Source organism: Panthera uncia, chromosome B1 (genome assembly GCF_023721935.1).
Source record: "Panthera uncia isolate 11264 chromosome B1, Puncia_PCG_1.0, whole genome shotgun sequence".
Lineage (NCBI taxonomy): Eukaryota > Metazoa > Chordata > Mammalia > Carnivora > Felidae > Panthera > Panthera uncia.
Genome location: NC_064811.1, coordinates 106,073,007 through 106,085,013, shown reverse-complemented (window position 1 = coordinate 106,085,013; position 12,007 = coordinate 106,073,007). Strand labels below are relative to the sequence as shown.

Here is a 12,007-nt window from a genome sequence, read left to right as displayed (position 1 = left end):
TATTAATAAATGCAACAATGACATTGTTTGAGGTAACTTCTTTCATAAAACAAAGACTCATTAATTACATGTCAACAAATAAATCGCTAGTGTATATTGTTTTGAAATATTGACTCTTCCTGTAACTAGTTTTTAAAACATGGAGCACACATGCTCAAAACAAATTGCTAAAAAAGTCAAAGAAATCTGTTAAGAAAATTAAAAGATGAGGGACACTTGGGTGGCTCAGTTAAGCATCCAACTTCAGCTCAGGTCATTATCTCATGGTTCATGAGTTCTAGCCCCTCATCAGGCTCGCTGCTGCCAGCACAGAGCCTGCTTCGGATTCTCTGTCTCTCTCTCTACCCCTCCCTGGCTCACGCTCCCTCTCTCTCAAACACAAACATAAAAAAAAAAAAAGAAAAGAAAAAGAAAATGAAAACATGAGCCAAAGACTGGGGAAAAAAAATCTGTAAAATACACACAAAGCACTTGTATCCACAATAAAGAACTCTTACAATAAAAAGAATAAAATAAAAACCCTCCAATAAAAATAGGCAAAATATCTGACCAGACATTTCAACAAATAAGATACACTGATGGTAAATACACACATAAAAAGATGCTCAACATCATTAGTCATTAGGGAAATGCAAATTAAAGCCTCAATAAAAAACCACTACATATCTATTATTCAAAAAACTGACAATATCAAGTCTTTCAAAATTGTAGCCAAAGGGCAAATTTGATTATACCTATGTAGGCAACAGAAAAACAAAAATGTTCAAAGCATTTCTAGAGCAGGACACAAAATTTAATAAAAGCATTAAGAATACATCTGGAAAGACTGCTTTAAATTACCCTTTCTATAGCACATGAAAAACTCTCAAAATTTTAATAAATAGAAGTACATGCCATTTTGCAGCAACCTGAAGAAGACTTAAAGAACCAAAAACACTCAAGAAGGTCCAAGTTTGAAGGGTCAGGTTAAACACAGGTGGTAACATCATTAGTAAATATTTGAGGAGTCTCCAAGGTTAGAAATTTATTTGGGTCTTATAAAATGAAAAAAAAGCCATGAGATGTAGTCTAAGCCTTAGGTAACTACAGGTTATCTTTTGCTTTTTTTTTTTCCTACGTTTTTTTTAAATTTTTTTTTTTTTAACATTTATTCATTTTTTGAGAGACAGAACACAAGCAAGGAAGGGGCAGAAAGAGAGAGGGAGACACAGAATCCAAAGGAGTCTCTAGGCTCTGAGCTGTCAGCACAGAGCCCAATTCAGGACTCAAACCCACAGACTATGAGTTCATGACCTGAGCTGAAGTCGGATGCTCTACAGACTAAGCCAGCCAGGTGTCCCTCCCTTTTTTTTTAAATACTTGAGAGAGAGAGAGAGTGAGAGAGAGAGTGGGCGGCACAGAGAGAAAGAGAGGAGAGAGAGGAGAGAGAGAATCCCAAGCAGGGAGACTAGATCTAATGACCTTGATATCATAACCTGAATGGAAATCAAAAGTTGGGACGCTTCACCACCTGAGCCACCCAGGCACCCCTTTAAGTTTTTTAATATAATTTTTAGAGGAGAGTTACTTTATAGCATAATTGAATGGAAAGTACAGACTGTTTTGCAACTATTTTTTAAATGAATAATTACCTCTAAAATGAGATTAAGGTTTGTAGTGAGAGCCTGAACACGGTGGAAACCAGCAATCAGGGAAATAGGCAAGAAACCCTGTTCATCCATCTTTCTCCTAAGAAAGAAGTCCCGTTCCAAATTTTCTACACTGAAGTAATATTCACTGAAAAAAGAAACAAGCAAAAATAAGTAAACATAAGTTTAATTAATTTATTCAATAGGAAACAAAAATATCTATCACTTACATATCAACAGCTTTAAAATTATTTTATTAGTAATATGCAGATTTAATACAACATAGATAGAACGTAAATACAAGACCAAAGCCCTACCAAGTTATAATTTCTTATCCATGAGTAGAAAGAAACTTAAAATACTGATTCTCTTCCAAAAAACTAACATTAACTTCTACTTAGATCAACTTTACCTAAGCATAAAGAATTAACCAGCATTTTACTTTAAAACAGTTCAATAACTTTTTTTTTTAAATGAGTCAATTAAAGGAAACTTTTTATTAAAAGCTACTTTAACTTGTTTCATTTAAACACTAAATAACAACTAAACACATGTCAACAGATTGCCTTCCAACTTTTCCCACATCACTGAGAACAGCTTTCTTGGAAGTACTCTTTGTGAAGTTTACAGAGTAGATTAGTTTGTTTTGTTTTCTAAATAGACAGGGTAGTGATATTGTTTAATCCTGAATGCTAGCAACCAGTACAAAGCTACTGAGTAAAAACTGAGTGAATACATGAGCACAAGGGTACACACACAATTATATATCTACAAGATCTCCCTGTATCTTTGATGGAGAGAACTATAAAAGACATTTAAGAATGAACAGAATATACAGCTGAACAAGGAATATCTATGATACATGGGGGTACATGGGGTACCATGAGGTACATGGGGAAAAAAATACAGAAAAAGCTAGCTTAGATACCTAAATCTTCTCTAGGAAAGTAGAGAGAAATGTAAATGGATAAAATGTATGATCAGTAACTATAAGTTCTAAGATACAAAGATAATATGAGTATATTCAATAGTGGCATTTGAGAAACAAGTTTAAAATTACAGCCTCCATGGGGTGCCTGGGTGTCTCAGTGGGTTGAGCATCTGACTTCGGCTCAGGTCATGATCTCATGGCTCACAAGTTCAAGCCTCAAGTCAGGATCTGGGCCAACAGCTCAGAGCCTGGAGCCTGCTTTGGATTCTGTGTCTCTGTCTCTGTCTCTGCCCCTCCCCACTCACGCTTGCTCTCTCTCTCTGTCTCTCAAAAATAAACATTAAAAAAAATTTTTTTTTTAAATTACAGCCTCCATATAGAAAAACAAAAATAGAATTCTAGAGAGAACAAGAGGACAAATGGGGGAAAATGTAGAAAAGAATACAAAAGAAATACATGACATCAGTGATGATATGGCCTACAAGTTAATAATCCTATACTGTTCCCAAATCAGAGACAGTTATCAAAGATCGGTGGCAAATTATGAGAAAGCACACCAACTCATGTATTTAGTAACACAGGGTTACTAAAGATACCCTTGAAATATTTAGGTCAAAATCTAACTTTGAAGAAATAATCACCCATAAATGAGAAATGGCTTTGAGCTACTTTTCACTAGGAGAAAAAAATCTTATTTTAGAAATGTAAATACTCAAGTTGTTTCTTTATACTCAGATATCTATCCAGTGATCAAAGCGCAAAGCTCCCTTGGATCAGTGAACTACTACTGACATCTCAGTAACACTAGTAAATCATTTACTTGTTTTAAACACTGAAGAAAAAAAATCTTAAATCTTGAAGAAACAAAAATTCTGATTTTGTTATACCTCCAAAAGCCCTTTTCATAGTGCCTGGCATGTGGTGGGCACATCATACACTTCAAAAGTCCTTTTCACAGTACTTGACATAGTGGCACATGATACATATGCTTAAATTCTAAATTTTCACACATTAAGACATTTGATTTAGTCACAAGTTAAAACCGTTCTTAGACAAAAACTTCTCTGAATCATTAATAAGATGGTTTTTTATTCTACTACTTCATGAAAATCTTAGTATCTAAATAAATTCATAAATCACCCTATTACCTATGGTATTTATTTTTTAAACTTCTAATGGGCTACAAACTACTCATCTCTAAATGTGAATGTCAAAAGAGACTGTCCTGGCTAGAAATAATCAAGATCTAAATTTTTAATATTCTGATATAAAAAATGACAATACTTTTTCAGTTAAAATAATTTTAAAAACTCAATCGTCCCTAATACAGTTAAGCCTCTTACTTTCAAAATATATTTAGCATAATTTTCCACAAATGCAAGAAAGTTTTCAGTAACTTCTCAAAGAGAAAAATGTAAACCCTACTCAATGAGCCTATCTATATTAAGTATGAGAAACCTCAAAGAAAACAAAGTCGAAAGCATGACTCCTCCAGAAGTCCACTAATCGAAGAATAACAGTAAAGTGCCATTCTAAACCTGGTATTCTAACATCTGCCAAAAACCCTATTGCTAAAACAGTAACAAGAAAAAAAGGAGTCATGCCCAGTGCTGTGTCTGACATTTTGTTCAGTGTCCTAGGGGACATTATCATGTCCTACCTTAGAAGCTCTGGATTCTACACTGCATGATCAGAAATTTTGTCAACACTGAAGTAGCTCTCTGCTCCTCCCTCACTTGTATGAGCACATTGGAGGCCGATTATCCTGACATGGAGTTGCATATCCACTGTCAGGTCTCAGAAGGGACCTGGCAGCAAGAGTTACAAAAAAGACAGGAATAGTGGTTTGAAGTTGATAGCCACATGCCAGGCACTTTCTGCCCATAAAAAGGCCCTTTTCTTCAGTGTTTGCGTCAACTGTAACAAAAGAAGCAAGAACAAAATAAACAAGTTGCTTCGTATTGTATGTAAGCCAATCAAATCCACCATGAAGACATCCCAGGAAAATGCCTGGATGATGCCGATGAAGAAATTATTTTCTAACAGAGCCAATTTTCTTTCTTAAATAAAGATAGATGTTTTCAAGATACTTAAACCCTTTCAAAAATAGTTTTTCTTTTACTTTGTTAAGGATAAAAAAGTAATCAAATTTCAGCAAACTGGTTATGCCAGTCACTTGAGGACATTTTTTCACCACTATATAAACACACTACATAAATAGGCAAAACATTCTATACAATACTAATATGTACAAGGGTTATTTTTTCTCTTAACGACAATAGAATATTCTCCTAACATCAACTTCAGTACTTCAGAGGGCAACTATTATGAAAACTAGAATAAAAAGTTTGAACTAAAAAAGATCAGGTAGTTCCCCTTCAATATGTGCCACAAAGAAAGAGAACTTAAAAGTTAAAAAACAAACTTAGAATTTTGAAATCATTTGCTAAGTAAAAATATATCTATCACCACTTTTTGTCATTTATGTTCATTTGTGAACTTCAATATAACCACTTATTTGCAAATAATAAGCCAGGCTTCACTTGTTCAACATCAAATATCTATATGGCAATTTTATATTCTTATATTTAATCACTCCTAATATACCATGACAATATTCTTTCAACTAACGCCCTTTAAACAGAGAAATACCTGAATAGTAAACAAAGCAGAAGTCTTATGTAACAACATAAACCAAATATAAATTTTTAAAAAATACTTCACTAACATTTCCTAGAAAAATAAAAACATAAAATACTATTAAAAATCTACCAATTTTACTAAGAAACGGCTTTAAAATGTATTATAACATATTTACTATCAACAATGTTAAAGTGTGAGGTTACTATCCCATCTGCTATGTCTGATCAACTTACATTTGGCGTTTAATATACTCTTTAAGCAATGTTTCTTCCACAGGATACACCTGTACACCTGTACCATCATCATAGTAATACATCATACTGGTATTAAGTTCTGTTTGAAATGGCTGATCAGTCCTTTCACCATGTTCTCGATAACCATATGAATAATCGAAGTTCACTTGATGTGAATAAAGAGAAAGAAAAGTGATTACAGATTTTTTTTTTTTAAAAAGAGAAACAGTTACTATAAAGAAAAATCCAAAGTCAAGTATTTGAAGGGGTAACAATTACAAAACCACCTTAATTATCAGACAAAAAATATTAGTTAAAACATTATATGGGATAGTGGGCAAAACTAACAGATGGCTTGCACACTTTTTGAAACTCTATCTAATTTAACAAAATTCATGTCCTACATCGAGGATTTCCTCTGCCTCGTCCTCTTCCCCGTCCTCGGCCTCTTCCTCGGCCTCGAAACGAACCTCGGATATTACCACCCTCACTTCTCACACTGGAAACTTCATCTTGATCGTCTCTCTTTTCTCTATCACGCCTCCAACCTTTTAAAAACAAAAATATTTTTATACATTCCAATTTGCAACAGTAAATAACATGACTATTTTTATGAAAACATGGCAACTACCCCTCCCCATTTTGTAACAAGTTGTTAGTAACCAGGCATTCTTCAGATAGATACTAACTTAAGAGAGCTCACAGGAATTGGTCAAAATGTCCCTGGCATGAAAGAGGGTCCACAAAAGTATTGACATAAAGAAAACATTTTGATAAGGAAAATAATATACTAAAAAAAGAAGAGGTCCTTTGTTAAGATGGTACTATTCAAGATTCAAGACGTTCCAAGACTACTGAATGTGCATTATATAAAACTCCTTAAAAAACAAAAAACAAAAAAAAAAAAAACTCCTTAAAAAAGTTTTACAAAATGTTTAAAGAAACATCTCTATTTAAGTAAAACAAATTCCTTTTAAAGAAAAAAAGGAAATGAAAACACAAAACAAACTGAGAGATGATATCTGCAGTACAATATAAGAATTATATCCAGAATACACATAGAATGCACTATCGTGCATGCACACACACACAAACATACATACATACACACACACACACACACACACACACACACACACACACACAGTAACTCAGTGGGAAAAATGGCTACAAGATAGGTAGTCAAACAGGAAATGCAAATGGGCAATAAGCAAAAAGTGGTGTTTAGCCTCATTGGTCATGAGAAATGCAAATTAAGACAAAGAATATTTGATCTACCCCAGTCTGACAAATATTTTCAGGTCCTATAATTAATCAAATATTGATCAAGAAGAAAAGGTAGAACATTGTATACAATTAGTGAGAGCAAAGTCAGGCACATCCACTTTGAAAAACAAATTGGAATAATTAAATAAATTTGAAGGTACAAATATCTTAGAGACCAAGGGTTTTGCAAACTTGGTACTACTGACACTTTGAGCCAGCTAACTCTCTAGTGTAGGGGCCTACAGAATGTTTAGCATCAGCCATGACCTCTACCAACTAGATGCCAGTAGCACTCACTCACCACCCCCTCCAAGTTGTGAAAACCAGTATTATCTCCAGACAATGCCAAATGCCCCCTTGGGAGTGGGGGAAAATCATCTCTATTGAGAATCACTGGCCTAGATGCTGCAAATCCTCTTCAATGTATACCCTAATACAGTTTTTTTCAAACACTTCTGCCTCAACCCACAGTAAGCCTTACTGTATATCACACCCTGGAACACACAAATTTTTTGTAATTTAAACACAACTGTCATAAAAATTTTTCTGTGTGAAGAACTCTGAGTCTATCAATTTTTTTGGAAAAACCTGATCATCACCCAGTACACCAATTTCATAATGCACTCATGGGTTGCAGTCTTAAGAAATTACCCCAAAGGGGGCACCTGGGTGGCTCAGTTGGTTAAGTGTCCAACTTCAGCTCAGGTCACGATCTCCCAGTTTGTGGGTTCAAGCCCTGTGTCAGGCTCTGTGCTGACAGCTTGGAGCCTGCTTAGGAGTCTGTCTCTCCCTCTCTTTCTACCCCTCCCCCACTCGTGCTGTCTCTGTCTCTCTCTCAAAAAAAAGAAAAGAAAAGAAAAGAAAAGAAAAGAAATTACCCCTAAAGAACTTCTTGTACATGTTTACTGGAAAACATGCATAAAAATGTAAATATTACACTTTAAAAAAACTGAAACAATCCAAATGTCCACCAACAGAAGAGATTTTATCAAATACTGAAATGCCCTTTAGCAGGGGGAAAAAAAAAAACAAACGTAAGGACTTACAATACACCAACATGCGGGGCGGGGTGCCTGGGTGGCTCAGTCAGTTAAGTGTCCGACTTCAGCTCAGGTCATGATATCACAATTCCTGAGTTCGAGCCCATGTCAGGATCTGTGCTGACAGTGCAGAGCCTGGAGCCCTCTTCAAGTTCTGTGTTTCCCTCTCTCTGCCCCTCCCCTGCCCCTGCTCTCTTCTCTCTCAAAAATAAACATTTTAAAAAAATTCTTAAAAAAAGAAAAAAAACAATACATCAATATGCATTAATCTAAGAAAATTAGACTAAAGTTTAAAAATTACTGCCACGAAAAAAAAAATGTACTGTCACAATATGTTAATGGAGTCATACTGAATGTCAGCTTCAAATAAAAATATTCAAACAACAAACATTCAGGTCTTTTTTCTTCTGAGAAGGGAAGCAATGGGATGAAATTGCATGGGGCACACAGAAGTTCAAAGGTAATGGTAATATACGTTTCTAAACTTGGTCCTGAGTCCCCAGTGTTCATTTTATGTTTGTTCTTTACAACCCTGTTTTCTTATACGCCCAATATTTAATAAGTAAAATATATTATGAATATATATTACTTTTTGAATAAAATATTAAAGTGATACATATGAGAAACTGATACAAAGGCAAAAAAAGGTCAGTTTTTCTGTAGAAAGTTTCATAATTTTAAAGTCATTTTTGTGGACAATTGAGTAAATATAACTAGGTTTTAGAAGATACTAGGGAATTACTGTGGTTTTTCCTAGGTGCTGCATTTTCTTTGAATATCAGTGCTGAAGTGTCATGATTATTTGCAAGTTACTTTCAAATAATGCAACAAATAGAGGAATTAAATACAGCAAAATTACTAAATCTAGGTTGTGGTTAGACAGGTATTCACTATACAATTCTTTCAACTTCTGTGTGTTTAAAGTATTCCATAACATAATTGGAAACTTTTGAGTGGTATTATGTTTGTAAATTTTCTTAAGCCTTCCCCATTCACAGGACAACATGTATGCTTTTAAAATTATCAGACTTAAGGGGTACCTGAGTGGCTCAGCCAGTTAAGTGTCTGACTTCGGCTCAGGTCATGATCAGACGGCTTTGTGAGGCCGAGCCCTACACCAGGCACTGTGCTGACAGCTCAGAGCCTGGAGCCTGCTTTGGATTCTATGTCTCCCTCTCTCTCTGTCCCTTTCCCGCTCATGCTCTGTGTGTGTGTCTCTCTCTCAAAAATAAACTTAAAAAAATTCTTTTTAATTTTAAATTATCAGACTTAAGATTTCAGAAACCTATAAAACCAAATGCTCATCTAATTGTTGCTACATATTCTCCTCCTGTCCTCCTCGGCTTTCTGAGATGTGAGAAATCCCATTGAAATAATGTATCTGGGAAATGAAAGACTGATGAGACAGTTTATAATGGATAAGACTAACAATACCTGAACCAACTCAAACTTAATACAACTAAAAGTGAAACACCTAATTTTTTCTTACTGCTGTAAGAAATACACATTCAGAAGTAGTCCTACCAAAACAAAAATAAACCTGAATCTAATCAAACCTTAAAAATTATATCCAGAAAAGACACAAGAATGTGTTAAAAAAAATATAACAAAGCAATCAGCAAGTCCAAAATATGGAAAATTCCAGAAGACATATGACCTAACAAATAGCAAAGGAACGAAACATTACTGATGAAAATACAAAATGGTACAACCAATTTGGAAAACAATTTGACAATTTATTTTAAAGTCAAATATGCACTCATCCTACCACCTAATAATCCACTCCTAGGTGTTTACCTGAGAAACTAAAACACATGCCCAAAGACTTGTACACAAATGTTCATAGCAGCATTACTCATAATAGCCAAAAACTAGAAACAAGCCAAATGTCCATGTGTAAATGAATGGATACAGGGGGATATCCATTCAAGAGAAAACTATTCTGAAATAAAGAGGTAGAAACTACTGATAAATGGAACAATACTGACAAGTCTGAAAAACATGCTGAGCAAAAGGAGACATAAGAGTTCATAACGTACATTGTATAGTTCAAAATTTATATAAAACCATAGAAAAGGCAAATCTAACCTGACAGAAAGTAGACTCATAGCTGGGAGAAGTGACAGTAATGTAAATGTATTTTATATGCATATAATTTATAGCTCAGTAAAGCTGGCTTTTTTAAAAGGACACAGATACCACCCGTAAGAGGCTCCCACCAGCCAAATCTGGGATAATCTGAGTATCAAACTAAATAATCATGGTAATGGATTATAATACATTGAAAAAATAAGAAGCCATAAATCCATACCGGTAATAAGGGAAGTCATTCCTTATAGTGGAATGTCAACTAATAAATACAGAAGTAATGATGCAGTAAGAAAAATCAGCAATTGCAATATGGTAATAATTGAATCAGGTAAGAATCATCAAAGGAAACTAAAGCTCATGAGAAAAGTCTGATGAGAAACTGGGTATTTTCAAAGTTTCAAAATCTCTCTCACAAATTACATATTAATTACAAAGGAGAAAAAAGCATCTTGACAGTAAAGAAGCCTAGAGTACATCATCTTAACCCAGGGCTCAAAGTTAATATCAGCAATAACATAAACAAGATCATGTGCATTTCCATGCAATGAGAAGAAAATCATTTAACTTCTGCAGTATTCCTGCCAAAAATTCATAACCCAAATCCAATCATGAGGAAACACCAGAAAACCCAAAGTGAGAGATATCTACCACCTGTCACAAAATCTTCAGAAAAAAAAAAATCAGTGTCATCAAAGACAAAAGCAGAAGAACCGTTCCAGATTAATGGAGACTAAAGAGAACAGATGACTAAAAGCAATGTTTGATCTCAGATTAGATCCTGGAAAGGAGAGAGAAAAAAAACTGAAAAAGACATTATGGGGAAAATCTGCCTGTGTACAGTCACACTGCATTACTGTTCTTAAGATATACACTCTGAAGGAACTTAGTGTTAAAAGAGGCACAATGTCTGCAACTTATTTTTAAGTAGTTTATACTATACATGGCTATTAAAATTATAAAAATTAAGACTAAGTTCATTAGTGTCAAAATTTTTTCCTTTAGAATGTAACTTACTTCGTGTATCATTTCTCCTATTGTTATGTGATGATTTACTTGCTTCAGGTTGACATCTTGAGGTGTTTCGGGATCCTGGTCTTTCTTGACTGTCTGGTCTTACATCATCTAAGTGGAGTGGTACCCATTTGTGCTTATTAGCTTGAAAAAAACAAAATAAAATCGTTTAATGACAATGCACAATTTTCATTAAAGCTTTGCAATTCTGAATGGACTCTAAGGTTTAATTAAACAGAAGACTTTGTCCTTAAATGTTCTTGTAGAGAACCAAAATAATTTTCTTCTTCTCACAAAGCTCCTTAATAAACTTGTCTGCGCAAACATTTCTAAAGTTCATGTGAAAAGCCACTTAATGGAGTATCCTTAGAACTTTTACTTTCAAACAAAATGCTCACTCTTCTGTTTAATTCTGATGAAAAAGCTCCTCAAAAATAGTTAAGTATAATACAATACTCCTAATACTTGACTCTCAGGCTTCAGAATGGGGTATATCCGGTAAGACATTATAATGAACACACTGGAAAGTTTGGCTGGTAATTCAAAACATTCAGTTTCAAGTCACTGTCTAAAATATTGATTTATCTAGATTACTACGAATGAAAGAGGTTTTTCAAAATTAGAGTATAAAATCTGTCTAACTACTTAATAAATCTTTTTATAGCTACTATACATTTTCCTAACCTAAGAGAGGCAATTTAACTTCTCTGGTTGAATACATGATACTGTAATTGTTACACTGTGGTGAAATTCTGAAGATTACCTAATTCATGGAATCCACAGTTAAGGTTTCTAAATGTTTAGTCTTTTGCTCAACATATATTTTTGACTAAACAAGACTCATGTGCAAAGGAAAAACTACCAAGGTAATTAAAGGAAAAGGAATTATCAGTATGCAACTAAAGTACTGATTTCCTATAAATCCTTCAAACTGTGGACAGACAAGGAAGAGGAATATGAAAGATCTTTAAAAAAAAAAATCTATCTGAATTCTATACTATAAATTCTATCAGTGAGTCTCTCTGGTATAAAAAAGCCCTTCCTCTGAAGATTAAAAAAAACAAAACAAACAAACAAACAAAAAAACACCTGTGTGCTCTAAAGAGAGTCAATTCACGACTTGATTAAATGAATTTAAATATAAAAACCTGGATTTTAGTGTTT

At 34.1% G+C, this 12,007-nt stretch overlaps 1 protein-coding gene across 12 annotated transcripts in view; it reads right to left on the bottom strand.

Annotated features, from left to right (window-relative positions):
• Positions 1-12,007, bottom strand: part of LARP1B (La ribonucleoprotein 1B) — a 125,571-nt gene that overhangs the window by 97,483 nt on the left and 16,081 nt on the right. For all 12 annotated transcript variants that reach the window (XR_007457901.1, XR_007457902.1, XM_049631161.1 and 9 more), the window contains 4 exons: positions 10,847-10,987; positions 5,840-5,983; positions 5,436-5,601; positions 1,632-1,776 (listed from right to left, as the gene is read on the bottom strand). Coding sequence is in view for 10 of the 12 variants with exons in the window: in XM_049631161.1 (XP_049487118.1) it covers positions 1,632-1,776; positions 5,436-5,601; positions 5,840-5,983; positions 10,847-10,987 (596 nt within the window). In the remaining 2 variants the exon portion in view is untranslated. The remainder of the gene's footprint in view (positions 1-1,631; positions 1,777-5,435; positions 5,602-5,839; positions 5,984-10,846; positions 10,988-12,007) is intronic.